General features: G+C 38.9%; 1 protein-coding gene across 2 annotated transcripts in view; it reads right to left on the reverse strand.

Moving 5' to 3' along the window:
• The window catches only part of armc8 (armadillo repeat containing 8), a 105,613-nt gene that overhangs the window by 77,093 nt on the left and 5,994 nt on the right, over positions 1–22,526 (reverse strand). For both annotated transcript variants that reach the window (XM_052024340.1, XM_052024331.1), the window contains exons 2-5: positions 9,245–9,321; positions 8,271–8,342; positions 1,111–1,253; positions 474–571 (exon numbers count right to left, since the gene is read on the reverse strand). In XM_052024340.1, the coding sequence (XP_051880300.1) occupies positions 474–571; positions 1,111–1,253; positions 8,271–8,342; positions 9,245–9,321 (390 nt within the window). The remainder of the gene's footprint in view (positions 1–473; positions 572–1,110; positions 1,254–8,270; positions 8,343–9,244; positions 9,322–22,526) is intronic.

Genomic DNA, 22,526 nt, shown 5'->3' on the forward strand with positions numbered 1-22,526 from the left:
CGATATTATTTTCAGCAATCCAAGGGAAACCCTCCCCACCCCCCCCCCCCCCCAGAGATTTGTGGTAGTCTTACTTCCTGTGACATTGCCAAGCAGAATCAAACCAAAAACAAAGCACAAAAAGGAAAAATAAAACTTGAATTTCTTCACTCCATGGTACTCCAACACTGCGATCGGAAGAACTTTTTTTTTAAAACCAAAACTCCAAAACTTCAAATAAATGCCTTTGTAAACAGGGAAAGAAAACAAAACATATTCTTGCATCTGAGACTGAAAATTTTAAAAAACTGCAGATGCTGGAAATCTGTAGCAAAAACAGGAAATGCTAGAAATACTCAATAGGTCCATTTCTGATGAAGGGCTATTGAACTGAAACATTAACTTGGTTTCTCTCTCCACAGACGTTACCTGACCTGCTGAGTGTTTCCAACATTTTCTGGTTTTATTTCCGGTGTCAGAGACACTGTACTTACTGTATAAAGAACCTCTACTGGCGTCACAGGGCTTGTCAATATTGTGCGAAGACATCGGAGACAAGCCTCTATAAATTTAAGATCTGGAAGAAGGAGACCTACTCAGAAGAGAAAAAGGATTATTCCTATTAATGAATTATCTCAAACCAGCAATATACAATTTACTATTTATTCAAAGTCCTTTAAAAGGTGAAATAATTACTTTAGCAAAATCAGAAAAACATCTGATATCCAATACTTTCCACAGTCTAGTCACACATCAGGTATATATGCACAGCCCAATAACTTAATTAAATGATCACTCATGATTTTCACCTGGTAGTATCAGCAAACTGTTTGACTTGGGGAATATCACTGACAAGGCTAAAAATGAAATTACTTTCACCATATCTTGACACTTGCATCTCATAAGGTCACTGGATAGTGATCAAAAGCAAGTAACCTTTCCTATTCGCAGCTCTAATCCAGCCAGGCATGCTGATGTAATGCAGGCAGTAATAACACTGCAGACCAAAAATCACGTTTGGGATTGCTCTGGTCTTGATGCCTCAGTACATCTGAATTATTCGAGAAGTTTAATACCAAACTTGTTTAAAACTCATTCAAACTTAAACATGCGATTTCAAAACACCCATACCTTGCAATAACGCTGGAATTATGTGACAGTCTAACAGCGACTTGACATTATTTTCTGTCCCCATTGCGAGACTTCCTAATACTACTGCACATTCAGTTTTAAGTTCAACAGTTGAAGCCTCTTGTTGTAGTAGGTAAAGCAATCTGAAACAAAAGAGCAATTACTAGATATACATTTGAACAAAGTGATGCAGTCAAAAGAAGTTGTAGACTAGTAGCTCTTTTAGTGCTCATCATGTGTTGCTGAGAACGCTTACAGAATCAGCACTTAAAGGGGACATGGTAGTGTCTACTGAGAGCGCTGCTATGCCGGGAACCTGCCACAAACTCCTGCCCTCCACACAGCTGCAGTCCGCCGTGCCAGTTATCTGGCATGAATCCCCCCCCCACCCCCCTCCCCCTCCACCAGCGCTCTCAGAGCAATGAATCACCTGCAACGCAGTGGAGTGGACTAGTGTTAGGGAGGCTGGGGTTGAGCAGTACAACTGCTCAGCCCTGAGACATGGGGCTCAGGGCTGCACTCTGGCTCACACAGTGGGTCCAGGCCATTGGTAGTGACTGGCAGAGACTGGTTCATGTGTCAACAGAAAATTCAGATCCTACAGACATCATCTCCTCTTGGATGTGATGGAGGTTAATGTCTTCCCTTCTTTCTGTGTGGCTGCATAGCTTTCCCCAGCCTGGAGATTTCTATATGGTAACAAGCTCAAGGAAGATTGCTGGCAGAGAACATTGAATTTCAAGCCATATTATATATACACACATGAACATGCACAAATGATTTTTTTAAAATCTGTTAAGATTATAAGAACAAAAGAAAGAGAAGCACGAGTAACCGTTCAGCTCTGCTATTCAATAAGATTGTGGCTGATCTTTTCTCTTAATATCTCTTTTCTATATTAACCTCAGATCCCTTGATTCCCTTAATATCTAAAAACCTCTCGATCTCTGTACTGAATATACTCCATGATTAAGCCTTCTTGAAGAGAGAATTACAAAAGATTCGCTACCCCCAGGTGAAGAAATTTCTCCTCATCTCAGTCCTTATTTTGAGACTGTAAACCCCAGTTACAGACACCCTGGAAATATCAAGCCAGCATCTACCCTGTTAAGTCCTCTAAACTTGTACATTCCAAAGAGCCCTCATTCCTTTAAACTATAGAGTACAAGCCCAGTCTGCTTAACTTCAAAAGACAAACCACTTATCTCATAAATAAATATGGTGAATTTTCATAGCTCTCCATCTATCAGAGGTATACCCTTAGGTGGAAACTAATACTCCAAGCACCATCTCATTAGCGCCCTATATAATTCTCGACAAAGTTGTCTTTATTCTAATACTCAAATCCTCTTGGCAATTAAAGGCCAATATTCAGTTTACTTTCCTAATTGCTTGCTGTACTTGCATAGTAACTTCCAGAGATTTGTAAACAAGGGCACTCAGGCCCCTCCAAATACAAACATCTATTAATCTCTCATCATTTAATAACTACTCTCCTTTCTAAATTTTAGCGAAGTGAACAAGCTCACATTTTTTCACATTATGTTCCACCTGACACATGCTTGCCCATTCATTTAGCCTGAAGACAATCGCATCCTCCATTCAATGCACAATGCCAATCAGGTTTGCATCTTCAGCAAATGTGAACATACTAGTCCCCCAATCGTTAATATATATTGTGGAGAGTTATTCCTATTCTGAGGGTGGTGCATTTTTACAAAACAATAGGTGTGGCTTGGAACAGATCCAATTAAGTCTCTCATATGTTACTATTTCTAAAGCAAGATGTCATGGAACCAGGGTCAAGTTATTGACCTGGTGAGTGGATGAGCAGTGGGAGAGAGAATAGGAATAATTTAGTTAATCAAACTAGCAGGATGTGTTACATAACAAATAAGAGCTGGAGTAGGCCTTTCAGCCCCACAGCTTTAACAGCCAATCACAACATGGCTGATCTTCTACCTCAACGTCATTTTCTTGTCCTATCCTCCTTGAGTTTCTTAATGCCCAGAAATCTATTGATCTCCATTTTGAATGCAATCATTGGATGAGCCTCCACATCCCTCCAGGGTAGAGAAGCCCAAGGATTCATCACCCTCTGAATGAAGAAATTTATCTTCAGCTCAGTCTTAAATGGCCTAGCTCTTATTTTGAGAGTGATTCCTAGTTCTAAAATCCTCATCTAAGGCAAACAACCTCCCTGTCAAACCCTTGAAGAATTTTGAGTGTTTCAGTGAGGTCTCTTTCATTCTTCTAAATTCTAAAAGGTAGAACCTTGTCTACTCAGGCTCTCCTTAGGTCACTCATGTACCATTCCAGCAACTAGTTTGGTGAATCTTTGCTGCTCTCTTTTCTATAGCAAATACAGTATATCCTTCAGTAGGAAGAGATGAAAATTGTAAACAGTGCTCCAGGTGTGGTCTCAGCTTTCAGCAGCTTGTGTGGAAAGATCTGGATCATCAACATTTCCAAATTTCTAACTATTTAAAAAAATACAGACCACTTGTTGTTGCCCACCTACTCAGTCTACCAATACCTCCTTGAAGGCTTTTCATGTCCTGATCACTACTCAAATTCCCGCTTAGCGTCACATCACCAGCAAAGTTAGAAATGTTATATTTGATCACACTGGCAAATCATTGATGCAGATTGTGAACAATTACAGCCATGCACAGATCCTTAGTTATCCAACTAGTCACAGCCATCGAACTCGAGAAGACCTATTTATTCCCAGCCTTTGTCTTCTATCTGTTAATTAACTCTTGTTCACAAACCTCCAGTCTGGGATATTATCAAAAGCCTTCTGAAAATCTAAATGCACCACATCCACTGGTTCCCCCCATCTAACCTACTGGACACAATTAACTCCAACAGATTAATCAAACATAATTTCTCTTTCATAAATCCACATTGACTCTGCTAAATCATATTATTTTTTAAGTGTCTTGATATTACCTTCTTTATCTATAATTTCAGCATTTTCCCAACTACCAATATCAGCCTAACCTTACCTTCCCATCACCACCTCAGCAATAATGACTCATTACACAGACCATGAACTTTAATGTGCTAGTAACTACCATCATTAAGCCATTTCAACTCATCCTAAAACAGACATCTACTTTGTTCTGCACATCCCTCCCCAACCTTTTCTCCTACTGAAAACTAATTTGCATCTCTCACTTTCCCAGTTCTGATGAAGGATTCCAGACCCAAAACATCAACAGTTTCTCTTTCCACAGATCCTGCCCGACCTGCTGAATTTTATAGCATTTTCTGTTTTTCTTTCAGATTTCCGGCATCTGCAATTTCTTTTATTTTCATTCAGGTTCATTAACTTCTCTAACAGTATTTTGTTACTCACACTGATTTCTTTTCAACTGTCTGGAGTGTTCAAGGACATCTTCAACCTCTCACTACTATAATCGGAAGTTCCCACCTGCTTCAAAAGGGTATCAATCATGCTGGTGCCCAAGAAGAGCAAGGTAAGCTGCCTCAATAACTATCGCCTGGTCACACTCACATCTACTGTGATAAAGTGCTTTGAGAGGTTGGTCATGGCTGGAATTAACTCCTGCCTGAGAAAACACCTGGACCCGCTGCAATTTGCCTACTGCCACAACAGATCTACAGCAGATGCAATCTCACTGGCAATCTCACTAGGGAGTCCTTAGCCACGGGTGCGGTGCCAGAGGACTCCTTAGCCACGGGTGCGGAGCCAGAGGACCGGAGGATAGCTCATGTTGTTCCATTGTTTAAGAAAGGCTTGAAGAGTAAACCAGGTAATTACAGGCCAGTGAGCCTGACATCAGTAGTGGGTAAATTATTGGAAGGTGTTCTGAGAGATAGGACATATAAGTATTTGGACAGCCAAGGGTTGATTAAGGATAGTCAGCATGGCTTTGCGCGTGGTAGATCGTGTTTAACGAACCTTGTGGAGTTTTTTCGAGGAGGTCACTAAGAAAGTAGATGAAGGTAAGGCTGTGGATGTTGTCTACATGGACTTTAGTAAGGCCTTTGACAAGGTTCCACATGGGAGATTAGTTCAGAAGGTTCAGTCAACGGGTATCCATGGAAAGGTTGTAAATTGGATTCGAAATTGGCTGAGTGGGAGAAGACAGAGAGTGGTTGTGGATGGTTGTTTCTCAGATTGGAGGCCTGTGACTAGTAGTGTGCCTCAGGGATCTGTGTTGGGGCCATTGTTGTTTGTTGTATATATCAATGATCTAGACGATAATGTGGTAAATTGGATTAGTAAGTTTGCGGATGACACTAAGATTGGAGGTGTAGTGGACAGTGAGGAAGACTTTCAAAGCTTGCAGAGGGATCTGGACCAAATGGAAAAATGGTCCAGAAAATGGCAGATGGAATTTAATGCAGACAAGTGTGAGGTGTTGCATTTTGGAAGCACAAATCAAGGGAGGACATACACAGTAAATGGTAGGGCACTGAGGAGTGCGGAGGAACAAAGGGATCTGGGAGTTCAGATACATAATTCCTTGAAAGTAGAGTCACAGGTAGACAGGGTTGTAAAAAAGGCTTTTGGCATCCTGGCATTTATAAATCAAAGTATTGAGTATAGGAGTTGGAATGTTTTGGTGAGGTTGTATAAGTCATTGGTGAGACCAAATTTAGAATATTGTGTGCAGTTCTAGTCGCTGAACTACAGGAAGGATGTCAGTAAGATTGAAAGAGTGCAGAGGAGATTTACAAGAATGTTGCCGGGTCTTCAGGAGTTGAGTTATAAGGAAAGACTGAGCATGTTAGGACTTTATTCCTTGGAGCGGAGAAGAATGAGGGTAGATATGATAGAGGTTTATAAAATGATGAGGGGCATAGACAGGGTTAATGCAAGTAGGCTCTTTCCACCTAGATTAGGAGATAAGTACAAGAGGACATGGCTTTAGGGTGAAAGGGGAAAGGTTTAGAGGGAACTTCTTCACTCAAAGTGGTGGGAGTATGGAATGGGCTGCCATCTCTCGTGGTAAATGCGGGCTCGCTCTTAACTTTTGAGAGTAAATTGGATAGATACATGGACGAGAGAGGTCTGGAGAGGTATGGGCTGGGGGCAGGTAAATGGGACTAGTAGAATAATGTTTCGGCACAGACTAGAAGGGCCAAATGGCCTGTTTTCTGTGCTGTAGTTTTCTATGGTTCTATGGCTCTTCACTCGGCTTTGGAGAACCTAGACAACAGCAATACACGAGTCAGGCTGCTGTTTATTGATTACAGCTCGGCGTTCAACACCATCATCCCTTCAGTACTAACCAACGAGCTTCAAAACCTGGATCCTTGACTTCCTTATCGGGAGACCAGAGTCAGTGTGGACCGGTAATAACATCTCCACGCTGACAATCAACACAGGCGCACCTCAAGGATGCAAGCTTAGTCCGCTGCTCTACTCCCTCTACACTCATGACTATGTGGCTAGGCACAGCTCAAAAGCCATTTATAAATTCGTCGAAGACACCACTGTTGTTGGCAGAATCTCAGATGGTAACAAGGAGGCGTACAGAAGTGAAATAGATAGGCTGGTTGAGTGTTGTCGCAACAACAACCTCACATCAACGTCAGCAAGACCAAGGAATTGATTGTGGACTTCAGGAAGGGGAATTCGGGAGAACACACAGAGTCCTCATCGAGGGGTCAGTGGTGGAAAGGGTGAGCAGCTTCAAGTTCCTGGGTGTCAACATCTCAGAGGAACTATCCTGGGCCCAACACATTGATGCAATCACTAAGGCGGCACACCAGCAGCTCTACTTCATTAGGAGTTTGAGGAGATTTGGTATGTCATCAAGGACTCTTGCAAATTTCAACACGTACAGTGGAGAGCATTCTGACTGGTTGCATCACCACTTGGTATGGAAGCTCCAATGTGCAGGATCGAAAGAGGTTGCAGAAGGCTGTAAACTCAGCCAGCTCTATCACAGGTACAACCCTCCACACCACTGAGGGCATCTTCAAGAGACAGTGCCTCAAAAAGGCAGCATCCATCATTAAGGACCCTCACCATCTGGGACATGCCCTCTTCTCATTACTACCATCGGGAAGGAGGTACAAGTGCTTGAAGACCCACAGTCAACATTTTAGGAACAGCTTCTTTTCCTCTGTCATCAGATTTCTGAATGGTCCATGAAAACCACCTTGCTATTCCTCCTTGGCACTATTTATTTAAATTTTTGTAATTTATAGTAATTTTTATGCCTTGCATTACACTGCTGCCACAAAACAACAAATTTCAGAACATATGTCAGTGATAATAAAGCTGATTCTAAAATTCTTTTGTTTCCTCATTTGGCTTACCAGTATTTCTGAAATTCTTTCGTGTCTCCTTCCATGAAGACATTCATGACTTGTTTCATTCCTGTCATTTCTTTATCACCCATTATAAATTCTTCCATCTTTGTACATAAGGGAGCCACATTTGCCCTTGCTAGTCTTTTTCTTTTTGTGCCCCACTTATTCACTGATGACAATGTAAAAGACAGCACTGCAAGCAGTGTAAATGGAAGAATTAAGATAGTAAGAGATGAAGGTGAATAAGCAGAACTACGGCACTGGATTTCAATATCAAACATGTGCAAGGTTCATCCACTTTGGATAAATAGTGAAGAAATTTAGTCTCTCTAAATAGTGAAAAAAATTTAGCCAATACAATTTTGGGGAAGCAGCATTCAAACATGGATAATTAAAATGGAAAGTAAAAATATCATAATAGTTCATGGAATGCCACCCTTTATGTTGGAAATTAGAGAGATTAAGTAAACATATATTATCCCCTCTGGAATTTAGAAAATATATGGTTGATTTGATAATAGTTTTAAAATTAAAGGAGCTTTGTTGAGGTAAATGGAAAGTAATTATTTCTGCCAGTTGGGGAATCTATGACTGTATTGTGTACAATAGTTTGGAACTACATTCTGTAAATTACAAATGATGTTGGGTCAATTGCTAATTCTAAAAGTGAGGTCTAAGAGATTTTCGTCAACCAAAGATACTACCGGACATGGCTTGAAGGCAGGTATAAAGAAAATATCAGGACACAGATCAGTAATGATCACACTGAAAAAGTGAACAGGCATATGGGGCTAAGTGGTTTACTCCTGTTTTTTAATGCCCTATTGTACTAGTACAGAAAAACATTAGAACTATTACAATACCTTGGTACTGCTCCCAGGACAATCAGATTAGCTTTTTGCTTGTTATTTCCAATTACCGCATTCTTCATATCACTGTACAAACAAAATGTTAAACAATATGCAAATTGGTTACTAAAAAACAAACTGGCTTTATAATACATGATTTGAAAAAAAGAAAAAAATCATTTCCAGAACTTGTGTGCTAGGGTACTATGTATAGAGCTTTAATAGGATCCATTTTAAACTAATTACCTTGTTTCGGTCCTTTAAAAATCTAGTCACAGCTGAAGCATCAGTCTTATTATACCTCAGTGTATTTTTGGTGGTTATTGAAATCACCCTGAGGTGACATTAGGTCCTAAGATGCCTTCTTTACAATAATTCTCAGCCATCTTTTGCTTTTAAAGGAAATGAGTATCAACCTTATTGAATCATTTCATAATATCCACTCATTTTATGTTTCAAGAAAATAAATTTATCCCTATGTAGCCTGATAAGAACAAGCAAAACAAAATAATTTTTAAGTACAAAACTGAGCCAATACTATGCCTCTGTTTTTGAAGCAAGATCACGTCTACAATTTGCAAATCAAATTCATGTTTCACTTTCATTACTTACAGTGATCAGTCTTGAGAAGATTTAATTTTGATTCAATTTTAGTTCTTTCAATCACTCAAAAGCATGCACATTAGGAATAAAATATTACACAACCATGCTTTTCAGTTGAAATCTTTGAATGCTGCTTCTACATCCATTTCTATATATCCAGTTTTATGTATAATACTAAATTGTTTTTCACTTTCACAATTTATGCAATATAGTTATTTATTCCCAGAATATAAAACAGGGGTGAATGTAATCTTGAATAAGCAAAAGTAGGTTTTGTACTGCATGTGGCATTAGCTATCACATCAATGAAACATGAAACCCTGTTTGCAAATTTTACAGAAGGACCCAGAAAATATGAATTAGATGCATTATAGTGCAATACTTACATAACGCCTTGCAACACTTTCTGTGGGTCAGGATCAAAGAGACGGTCAACATAATGACGACTGCTGGCTGTAACTTCCTAAAAAGAATAAAATCTTTCATTCAATGGTGCTTTCATTATCAGAATTTCTGCCATAATGCAACCTCACAGCCAGTATGAATATACTACCAAATCACAAGCGGAGTAGAGTCACTTGTAAAATAAGTGTGTTTTTAAAATGCTCAAACAAAAATCTGAAGAAGTGAGCATTTTACAAATGAACCTACTACCCTTGCCTCAGTCAAGACTGTTACTCAACAGAAATTACCAACTAGTCACAGATGTGATTGAGGTAAAATTGCTTTTACCACATGTACCAACTTTAATCCAAAGAACTTTGTGCAGTATACAGAGTAAATATTCTTCACATATACGCTTACTTGCACATTCACCAACCATACAGGCCTTCCCCTCCTCCTTGCAAATCCAACATAAACCTATCGAACACAACACACCTGATTGCAGCTTCTATGTTTTTCTTCTGTAGTTGACGACTTCATTACAATTGTTGCTGAAAATTTGGACTTGTTAAGAAGCACTGTTGCTTTTTTAAGCTCTCAAAAACATGTTGCAGCTATCGCTTTTTTGCGGCATGCCACTCAATGGAGCTGCTGGTCTCAGACTTCAAATATTAAACACATTCAACTTATCTGAATACAACACATATATTACAGCACTTTTGAAAACTAATGTATTTGCGTCACAATCCAAAGCACACAAATGAAACAAGTGTTCAACACAAAAATGAATTTTGAGCAATATAACTTAGCAATTGCAACAAAACGAGTCTTTCACAGGTACTTCATTGAGAAATGCAAACAGCATGAAAGAATGCTGGCCCTAACATACCAGTCTAATAGAACAGCAAAATGAAAGTTGTGCATGCATCATCAATAATGCTTGTTTGTCAGCATGATCTCCAGCTGAAGCCCAATGCCGTTTCAATCTTTTTCCAAGAAAAAAAACTGGCATTGACTAAGTTGCTAAGACTAAACCCCATTGATGGGATTTAAAGTATGTAATCTAACTTTTCAAATGCATAAAAATAACATTATGGAAGTAGTGGTGATAAATAAGTCTTGACTTGCATGTTAACAATAAGCTCACCAAGTCAATTACTTTAGTTTTGAATATCATAAATCCAACTATTATGCAGGAAAACTGGAGTCCCATGTCACAGCAGGTCAGCAAGGTCTCCTACATAATGCAATGGCTCAGATTTTTCCTAGTGGGGCACATTTACCACCCAAAATCCCCACCATTTTAAATTTGATTAAGCCATCTATGCTTGCCACATCAGCCCTGGAGCTGAGCAATAAGGCCGCTAGTGGCAGCAGGGCCTTTAATGGCATAATGGGGAGACATGGGAAATCCTCGAGAAGCCCCATCAACAAAGTCCTGCTTCTAGTTTTGTTCACTGTCGGAGCTGTCAACATTTCTCACTGCTTCTTAATGTCGCAACTTCAAAAAATATTTAAAATCTACTAAAAATGAAATAAAAAATGTTAAAAAATAAAACAAAATCAATAACACAAAGTAGGTATTGATTTGCCGATCGAAAAATGTCAAAATAATCCTGGATCTTATATGACAAAAGTGCTACAGAATTAATACATTCTTTGTAGAGCACATTTTTGCTGCAGTTTTAGCACAGTTGCAAAATTATACAGTTTGCGTGACAGAAAGATTGCAGGATAAACGCGTCTTAACTAACAATCATCTTATATCAAGACTTCCAAAGCAAGCCTCTTCCCAGAGTTCAGACCTATACATTCCAAAGAGGAACCAAACTATCAGAGACACAAAGCAAGCCTCTTCTCCAATTCTGGTCATAGCACATACCCAAAAGGAGGCATAAAAAGAATTATGGCGACATCTTCAGAGCAAACAATGAACAAGAGCAACAGGAATACCACCCATGAGAGACTGTTGCCCAGGATCACCCTGATGTACTGAAAGCCTATTGAAAGGATTGCAGCACCTTCAAATTGTACCAAAGCAACAGAAAATAAAAAGGCAGAAATGAGACAAAAATGACCAAATCAGTAACTCATCCCACTCAGAAATATGTGCCCAATTGCAGCAATAATGTCTGTCATTTCCATATCAGCTTCATCACCTTTCTTCGTGGCTCGTGGGAAACCACTTTACATCGCACATTTGAAATCCCACAGATTAAAATAGATTTAAAAATGCTCCAAAATCCTTGGGCAATTTAAAGATTTCTGCAATTCATTTAAATGCTGAAGAAGCAATCACAGCATTCTCCAGATATTTTTAAAGCTTAAAACTGGTAATGCATTAACTGCACTCACAAAGCCTCTCCTATCCAAACCAAATGGAATAGGAGATCTGCACAAAGGTACCAATAGACAAATATTCTTCCCATTTCCTCTCCTCTTGCCCTTCCCCACTTACACAGGTATGAAAGACAAAAATAACAGCTTGTAAGAAATAGGTGAAATTAAGTCACACTAGATCTACTAATGTCTTTTGGCCTGTAGGATATGTTCAGAATATTTTGTTTTATAATAGGTCTGCAGATTTGCACCATTTTGCTTTTTATTTACTAATTCCTATCACTTCACTTCCAAGAATGCTCACCATGGAATGGATAGGGCTTCATCAATGGGGCTTGTATTTGTCTTTTCGATTGCTCATCTTCATTTTACTGCATTTCCCTTTTCACATTTGATCAAGTGTTCACTAAAACTTGCATTCATAGCTGCTTCTCGTTTCATTGCAGCTCTTTCTGGTGCAGATTTATAACAATGGATTCCAACTCAAATTCTCTGTGTTCCAGATCCACTTATGATTACTGATAAATCCGCAACATCCCACAATCCTCAAACCACTACTCTCTTCACTTGCCACGAGCCACACATATAGTAGCAAAGACAGAGCTGGTTGTGATTCTGCTGTAATCATTTATACCTTTCACCAAAATTGAAATAAAAAAAACTGCAAATGCTGGAAATGTGAAATAAAAACAGAAGGTACAGTTCTCATCAGGTTGGGTTATACTCTCTGGAGAGAAATAGAGTTAATGCTTCAAATTAATCACCCTTCACCAAAACCAGAGGAGTGAGAAAAGCAAGAATGGTTTTATTTTGCAGAGAGGCCAGCTGGAGAGAACAAAAGGAACGTCTGTGATAGGATGGAGACCAAGACTGCCCAGGTGCCACAATGCTTTTAGTCATTACATAAGCAATGTGACAAGGGCACAAGGGCAGGTAGAGAGAAAATAAAAAGCAGAAAAGTATGCAGGAACCATGAGAGACAGAACACTGCAGATGATGGAAATTAGAGACAAAATGCTGGAAATATCCAGCAAATCAGCTGCATCTGTGGAGAGAAAACCTGAATTATGGTGGATGATTTTTACACTAGAAATGTAAAGACACAGATCAGATTAGCAGTGGGATAGAGAACAGAAGTGACAGACAACTGGAAAGTCCTTGCACAATGAGCAGAAGCACATGCAAAGCATTTGCTTTCTCCAGTGCAGAGACCACATTTTAATTACCAAAAGCAACTCACTAGATTGGAAATGTTAGGCAAGTGTTGCTTCACCTCAATGAGAATTGAGTCCCTGGAAGTTGGGAAGGGACAAGTTAAAAGGGCAGGTATGTTGCAGTTGCACAAAAAAGTGCTGCAAGAAAGCCAGTGATTGGTGGGGATGGAAGGTCAAACCAAGGATCGGGGAGGGAATAGACCCCCTGGAATGCCAAAAGAGGGTAAGAAGATGTATCCAGTAGTGGAATCTCATTCTAGGTAGCAGTAATTATGGAAGATGATCTGTTGACTGCAGAGCTGGTCATGGGAAGGCGAAGACAAGGGAACACTATTCTTGCTGTGACTGAGTAGAGAAAAGCTGACAGCTTGAATGCAGGAAATAGAGGTTACGTAGTTAACAGCCCTGTCAACTATGATAGAAAGAATTAAGGAAAACACCTCAGGAGGTCCTGGTGTTGAAAGTTTCATTTATAATCAGTTTTGCCATCAGACATTTTCCCTGATCTCTTTTCCTCTTCTCGGGATGCTGCTTTTATTTATAATTATGAAATTAAATCAGTGCACTCTGCATGCTCTTCCACACAGGTGATAACCTACAACACCAAGCAACGTAAGGAAACTGTACCTGTAGTGAATCGAGTTACAAAATGAGAAATGAGGAAAGCTTTGCAGAAAGCCTTTCACCACCAGAGGATATTCTGAAGCATTTCAAAACTAAAGTGTTTTTGAATTGCACTTATTGTGGTGGTGAAGGGAAGTGCAGCTGTCAACTTGCATGCAGCCAATAGTGATGAGAGAAGAGAACTGTTTTAGTGCTATTAATTGAGGATATCTGGTCAAGGAAAAATCTACATGAGCATGCTTCTAAATTTAAGTAGAAAGTTCACAAAATTAGAAAATACGGAAAAAACAAATAGAAATATTCAGGCTCTCTGGCATGTTCTACCATTTTATCATGGCTGATCAGTGACTTAACTAATTCTGATTATTATCGCCTGACACCCAAAAAATATCCTTGGTTAGGAAGAATCTTTCATTCAGTTTTAAAATGAACAAATGACCCAACTGTTTTCTGTGGAAGTTCCAAAATTCTACAACTTTGAACATGTTTAGAAGTGCTTTTTATCTACATTCTTTGAAGTCTACGATCTAATCTTTGGACTCCCATCTCACAGAACCAGTGGTACAAATTCGCTGTATTTCCCAAGGATATCTTAAAAAAAGATAAATTCACTCTTTAAATCTTATTAATTCAAGGGAATAACATTCTTGTTTACACAATCTCTCACACTGAAGACCAGTTTTCATTCTGGCAAACCGAGTATTTCCCCCATGACCAGTACATCCAGGACAAGGGCAAATTAAGCTGGGGTGGGCTTAGGGGAGAGTGCCAGAGAGAGCATGGGAGAGTGTGAGCAGTAGGGAGAGAATGGGAGGAAAGGGTGATTATGGATCCCTCAGGCCAACTGAGTTTTTAAGACCTGAATGGGTAAGGGAACAAAATCTTAAAATTTGCAGATGACAGAAATGTCAATGACATATTAGGACCAGAAGAAAAAAAATCAGGAGGATTAGTGGGACGGGCAAATAAGTAGCAAGATTTGAACTAGTTCAACTGGAGGCAATACATTCAAAAGAAAATTAAATAGGGGCAAACATTCAATGAAAATCTATTCTCAGCGTGATCAGGTTCTATCCAAACTCACTGGGAGTTGTTAGAACACAGAAACAAAGCAGTTAAAAAAAAGTTTTTTTGTATATAGATAGCTGTAATGGATTTGCAGATGACACAAAAACTCACGGAGTTATGGATAGCGAGGAAGATTGTCAAAGGATACAGCAGGATATAGATCAGTAGGAAATTTGTGTGGATCAATGGCAGATGGAGTTTCATCTGGACAAGTGTGAGGTCATGCATTTGGGATGTCAAATGCAAGAGGAGCGTATACAGTAGGAGCATTAATATACGGAGGGAACTTGGGGTGCGAGTCCATAGCTCCCCGAAAGTGGCAACACAACTGGATAGGGCAGCAAAAGGCGGCGTATAGCGTGCTTACGTTCATTGGTCGGGACATCGAGCATAACATTCAGGAAGTCATTTTGCAGCTGTACAAAACTTTGGTAAGACCACATTTGGAGTATTGTGTGCAGTTCTGGTCGCCACATATAGAAAGGAAGTGGAGGCTTTGGAGAGGTTCACCTAGATGTTGCCCAGCTGACAGAGTATTAGCTACAAAGAGAGGCTGGACAAACTTGGATTGTTTTCTCTGGAGCTTCAGAGGCTGAGAGGCGACCCGACAGAAGTGTATAAAATTATATGAGGCAGAGATAGGATAGATAGAGTCTTTTTCACCAGGGTGGAAATGTCAAATACTAGAGGGCACACTTTTAAGGTAAGAAGAGGAAAGTTTAAAAGGAGATTTGCAAGGCAAGTTTTTTTTCTTACCTAGGGAGTGGTAGGTGGCCAGAACACAATGTCAGAGGTGGTGGTGGATGCAGAACATTTAAAAGACAGGCAGGGAAGAGGGATATGAACAATGTACAGGCAGATGGGATTTGTTTAGATTGGCATCATGATCAGCGCAGATATGCTGTAGTGTTCCATTATAAGCCGAAGAGCAAATCACTATTGGTAAGTTTATATCAGACTGTGCTCAATCAGTTCACATTGCTATTTGCAAATTTGTGTACTTCATCACAGAAAAATCCTTAATACCATATATTTCACCAGGAAGGCACAGAAGAGGGAAAATAATAGTTACAGGTGATGAAATGTTTTAAAAATTGAGTTCACAATAAAAAAATGACAGCTTTAATATGAAAATAGAATGGTTGCCCTGTATAAATCATTGACATGGATATACCAATTTCATCACATGCTAGTAGAAAAAGCATCAAGTGCACATACATCTTTATGATCTGCAATGTGGCAAATGACAAACATATTTAACAACCCTGAACTAGGAAAAATGTCTTCACAAGGAAGATTGTTGGAGCATGCAGTGGTTTACCTCAGAATAAATGAAGCAGCAACCCTCATGTGAAAACTGGGTAAAGAGTTGCTGCTGGTTAAGATATGGAGATAAACAGTAAAACAATTCTGCACTGTTAACCACTATGATTTTGATGTCCTGCAACCATCTTAAAGTATTGCATGGAACCAAAAGCAGCTGGTCTCTTGTAGGGATTCACAATGCTTTAACCAAACAGGGTACTTTAGGGAAGATGGTGAGAGATGGAGGGAGACATGCAGACGGTTGGTAGTGAGAAAGAACAAGTAGAATGGGCATTTCACCGAACTTCTCTTAAGAATCCTGTTGGGACTACTAGAACCATAGACTGTTACAGCACAGGAGACTGGCATTTGTTCCATGGCAATTTATGCAGTCAGTCCTCATAGGGATTCACTGAATGACACAACAGATGGTTACCATAAAAGAACAGCAGCAATTTTAGTCTCAAACAGGACAATTATAAAAATGACCAAAGGGCTCATTTTAAATCTGACCTAACAGTAAGCAACATATTCCTACAATAAATATTATAGAGGCTGCTCGCTCTGTTCTAACCACCCAGCCACGTAATTATACCAAATGCTGCCAAAAAAAACCAAAATGAAAACATATCAACATCTAATTTTTATTAAAAATGTTATCAGGAAATAATTGTGTGTACCTCAAATCAATAACCATTAAAATTTCAATCGTTCTTCTTGGCAAGAATTTTTATCTCTTTAGCATCATAAATAACTTAGTTTCCTGTTTTCACATTGCTAAACATTTTTATCAGAAAAAAATTTGAAATAAATGTATTAAACAGTGCTAAAATAAAATCAGTAAGCACGTTAACTAGTAAGGTACAAATAAATTAAACTCATTGGAGTGTTAGCCATCAAGTTTCAGGAAAACATAACACCTTTGGTAAGTTTTCAATAACACCTTTCACAACTTTGAAACACCAAAGTATTTTACAGCCCTGAAAGCAAGCATGTTCTCCCTTTTGCCAATTAATTCCTGCAAACAGCAATATGAAAGTTGGTGACCAAACCATCCGTTTTAGTGATAATTGTAAAAAAAAATAGAATGCTGAGAATAATTTGCCTGTTCTTCTTCAAAAATCATGCTATGGGATGTTTCTCCACCAGAGCAAGCAAACAGGGCTCTGATTTAACACCTCACCCAGAAAAACTGCCACTTCCAACAGCTTAACTCTCGCGGTGAAAAATATTAGCCTTGATTTTTGTACCCACATTTCTGGAATGGGACTTAAACACACAACCATCTGACTCTATGATTATGAAAACAAACCATTTTAAAAAATTATCAAACTAAAAATATTTTAAGACTTCAAGGAACTCCAGTAAGTTATTTTTTCTGAAGGACATTAGAAAATTCCTGGTTCAATACTTGACAAAATTGACTGAATCTTATGCCGTGGCTTAAGTACAGTTATTTAGCAAACCAGTTCCACTATAAATAACCCAACACTCAAAAGCTCTCAAGTGTTCAAACATAAATAAAGAACACCTTAATCTGATCGTTTTACCATGAATTTTCCATCAAACTCTGAACATTTACACTTGTGTTAGTCCTAATATTTGAATTCAATATTAATTATTATAGTAGTTTCTTAATTAGCAACAGTTATACATTCCATTCAGGCTCAAAATGCAAAAGGATGAGCAACCCAACCATGGCTAACAATAGCAAGCCCAAGGTCTGGTAGCAGTTTACAACTGAGCAAAAAATGACAGCAAGATGGATTAAGAGAGTGAAAAGAGTAAGAGTACTTGCAAGGAACATAATAGTGGACATCAAAAGCTCCTACAATGTATAAAAATAAAATGATAAGTGAAAACGTCAAAATAGGAGAATATGTAATGGAAACAAAAATAGCATAGTTTTATATGTATAAAACTACTATACAATATTATATTATACAAATACTATAGTTCTGTGTTCACAGAAAAGGACAAAGGAATTTCCCAAAAATACTAGAACTAAGAGCCTAATGGAAAGGAGAAATTGAAGCAAATTAGTATCAGCAAAAAAAAAATGTGCTGGAGAAAATAATGGGACTGAAAGCTGATAAATCCCCAGGGCCCACTAATCTGCATCCCAGAGTACTAAAGTGGATGCACTGGTTGTCATCTTTCAAACTTCTATATCATGGAATGGTATCTACAGGTTGGTGAGTGGCAAATGGGACACCACTATTTAAAAAAGGAGGGAAAGTGAAAGCAGAAATTACAAACTGGTTAGCCTGATATCAGCAGCAAGAAAAAAAATGCTAATTTTCAAGGAAAATTTGGTTCTTGAACCAACCGGCACAACCTTAATCACTAAAGTTTAGTAACACTATGACTACTTTGATCACTTTGGACTAAAACAGACTTTGCTTTTTTTGTTCTAACTCTGTTCTTTCTTGTAACATTTGTGTTTATGTTTTTCTTGTGAATCCTGCTTATATGATGCTATGTGCCAATGCTGCTGCTGCAAGTTTTACATTGCAGCTGTGCACACATGTACTTGTGCATATGACAATAAACTCCACTTTGACTTTGTTGCAGTCTATAATCAAGGATATAACAGGAAACTTAAAATATCAATGGGATTGTACAGTTAATGTGGATTTAGAAAGGGAAATCATGTTCAACAAACCTACTGCACATTATTGAGGAGGTAACTCATAGAAAAGATAGAGAGCACCAGTGGATGACAGGTTTTGTTATAGTCTCACATAAGAGGTTAGTGTGAAATACTGAAGTACGTGATACTGGGGATAATACTCTGGCATGGATTGTGAATTGGTTGATAGCCAGAAAACAGAGAAAAGCAATGATTCTTCAGGGTGGCAGGTGGTGACCAGTGGGGTACTGCATATACATCAGTTATTTGGATGAGGGTACAGAATATATTATTTCTAAGATTGCCAAGAGGACAAAACTGGGTGGGGTTGTGAGGATGATGCCAAGAGGCTTCAGACAATTTAGACAAGTTAACTGAGTGGGAAAACACATAGCAGATACATTATAATGTGGATATTATTTAACATACATTACATTGTGAAGTCATCTACTTCAGTCAAAAAAAACAAACCCATATTATTTAAATGGCTACAGATCAAGAAATATTGATAAATATGAAGGGATTTGAGTATCCTTCTACACCTGTCTTGTCACGAACCAGCAACAAAAGAAACACACTGAGCATGATTTAGTGTTAAAAACTATTTTATTAATCACTACTTATGATAATACGTAAAATAAAAGTAAAAATGTTAGTATGTTAGAATTCAAGAATGTTAAACCTCGAACATTAACCCCAAAACTAAACTCGTCGTGTGTGTGTGTGACAAAGTCCAAAACTCCCAGTTCCTGAATGGTTCTTAAAGTTCAGTTCCGCAAGCCATAAGGGGAAACATGAGCAAGGGCTTCTTCAACAACCACCGTTGTCTGAAGATAAAATGTAGATGTAGAAAAACATAGAGAGAGTACATACGAAATCCAAATGTTCCACAATGGAACCCAAACGACACTTCAGTGTTTACTCGGTAGTGACTTCCTCACCCCGAAAAGCATCCGAACCGTGGTCGTCCACACACAAATACCTGTTTCCTTCTACAGGTCAGCAACAAAGTGAACTCCACCGGATTACTTCCAACTTCCATACATGGATTTCAGTGGCAAACACAGTTATTGTTTCTCATCCATCGATAGAGAAAACAAGCAGGCTGGTGTCTCTCTCCCTTCTCTCTCTCTCTCTCTCTTCTTCTTCTGCCTTCTTCAACAACGTCATTACGTCCTTTATCTTCTATTGACGTAAGCACGCCCCACACACACATACACACACACTCTCTATCTTAAAGGGACTTTCACTGAGTCCATAACAGTCTTCAAAAGTGAGTATACAGGTGCTGCAAGCAGTTAAGAAGCCATATGGTATGTTGGCCTTCACTCTATAAGATTTTGAATATAGGAGCAAGGATATCATACCAAAATTATACAGAACCTTGGTGAGACCATATATGGAATATTGTGTGCTGTTGTAGTCTCCTTACTCGCAAAAGGAAATACTAACTTACAGGGAGCGCACGAAGATTTACTAAACTGATTCCTGCCCGACCCATTGCACAAGGAAAGACTGGACAGACTTGGCCTTTAGTCACTCAAGTTTTGAAGAATGAAAGGAGATCCTGCCTGAAACATGCAAAATTCTGACAGGGCTCAACATGATGTTGGCCTTTCTAAAACTAGAGAGCACAATGAGAGGAAATGGAACATGACATTTAGGACTCAAACAAGGAGAGTTTTTTCTTCATTCAGATGGTGGCAAACTTGCTGAATTCTAGCACAGAAGGTTGTAGAAGCCAAGTCTCTGAGTGCAATTAGCAAGAAAATAAATAGGTTTCTTTACAAAAGGCATCAAGATGTCAGGTATAGTAAGAGAGCAAGAATATGGTTGTGGAGTCAGAGTCCCACAGCACAGACACAGGGCCTTGGACTACTGAGTCTGAACCAACCGTCAAGCACTCATTTCCGCTAATACTACATTAATTCCATTTTATTCTCCCTCCAATCCCATCAACTCCCTGTAGATTCTACCTACTAAAGGAATTTTACAGTTGTCAATTTATTTTGTCTTGAGACATGGGATCAGCCATTATACCGAATGGCAGAGCAGGCTTGAAGGGCCAAGTGACTCACTCCTGTTCATATATTTCCATTTCTGTCATGTTCAGAAGCACAATGTTTTAAGTGCAGAATGAGGCTATATCTCCATCAAAGCGATAGCCATGTCAGTTTTAGAGCAATGCAGATGGCCACCTGCCCTGCATAATCTTTGTTTTGAGAATACCTATTTAGCTCTCTTTTCAATGCTACAATTGTATCTGCCTCCAAAATTAATCCTGGAAGTCCTATGCAGACCCTAAGTATTGACTGGTTAAAAATTGTTTTCTGTGTGTCACTTTTAGATTCTGTCAACCACCTTCAATCTGTGTCCCTTAATTCTTGATTCCTCTGCCAATAAGAAAAGATTTTCTTTATCTACTGTGTGTACCCTTCATGATTTAAAATACCTTTTCCAGGTCACCTCACAACCTTCTCCATTCTGAAGAGGACAACCTCAGCTTCCACACAACTGAAATTCCTCATCTCTGGAAACATGGTAAATTTCTTTTGTATCCTCTCTAAAGCCTTTACAGCATTACTAAAATGAGATGCCCAGAATTAGACACAACTCTCTAGATGTGGCTGAACAAGTGTCTTTTAAGGATTTATCATGGTCTGTATTGCAAAGGGGTTGGAGTTTAGAAATAAGGAAGTTTTGTTACAATTGTACAGGGTGTTGGTGATGTCACACTTGGAGTACTGCTCACAGTTTTGGTCCCCTTACCAAAGAAAGGATTGAGTAGCAATGAAGGCAGTACAAAAGAGGTTCACCAGACGAATTTCTGGGATGAGAGGATTGTTTCATCAAGAGAAACTAAACAGGTCAAGTCTGTATTCTCTGGAGGATGGGTGATTTTATTAAAACATACAAGATCCTAGGGGAACATGACAGGGTAGATGCCGAGATGTTTTCACCAGCAGGAGAATCTTAACTGCGGTTTTAAGATAAGGGGCTAGTCTGAAACTGGAGTATGTCGAAATTTCTTCCTGCACTGGGTGGGGAATCTCTGAAATCCTCTGCCCGAGAGTTGTGGAGGCTAGTTCATTAGAAGTATTTAAAGTAGAAGTAGATCAATTGACAGAATTTTTTGAAAGGGGGAATTGAAAGCTACTGGATCGGGCACAGAGGAGGAGTTCAGACCTAGGGTATATGAGAAATGATCATACTGAATGGCAGGGCAGGCATGAAGGTTTAAGTGGACTTCTCCTGCTCCTACTTTCTTCTGCTCCTTGATCCTACTTATAAAGGCCAGGATCCCATATACTATTTTTTTCAAACCGCATTTTCTACCTGCCCTGCCACTTTCAATGATATGCCCACATAAAACCCAGATCTATCAGTTCAAGTCCCTCTTTTAGAACTATGTCCTCTAGATTATATTTCCTCTTTTTCATTCTTGATACCAAATTGTAACATTTCACATTTCTCAGCCTCAAATTTCACATGCCACCTATCTACCCATCCCACCAGCCGGTCTATATCTCCTTTAGGTTTATTACTGTCATCCCACAGTTCATTATGCCTCTACATTTTGTCCCAACTGCTTAAAGATTGTGTCCTGCACAGGTCTGTGTATTAATATTAAGAAAAGCAGTGGTCTTAGTATCAAACCCCAGGGAAATATCACCGTACACTTCCCTCCAGTCCAAAAAAATTCACTGGATGACTTCCTTGTTGAGTGGTCAAGCTTCACATACAAGAGTTTATTCACATGCTGATCTCAATTTTAATTTGAAGTTAGTTCCATATTTTATCAACAGCATAACGCTCCACTTCACATTAATGCAGGTTTAGCAGCAAATAATTTACAACAGATGACCTTAAGAGAATTGTTTTACATTTGTTCTTCTGTTTCTACCTTATTAAAAATCTAACACCTATCCAAATATCATCCTACACTTTTTTTGTGCTCACTTTCCACACAACGATCTCATGTGCCAGTAATTTATTTAGCCCAGAGATCAATGCTGTCACGATCCATTTGAAGACATCATGGTGGCAACGCATGATGGCCACCTAACAATTTAAAGAGAGAGAAAAAATGCACTATTACAC

This window comes from Pristis pectinata, chromosome 1, assembly GCF_009764475.1.
Source record: "Pristis pectinata isolate sPriPec2 chromosome 1, sPriPec2.1.pri, whole genome shotgun sequence".
NCBI lineage: Eukaryota > Metazoa > Chordata > Chondrichthyes > Rhinopristiformes > Pristidae > Pristis > Pristis pectinata.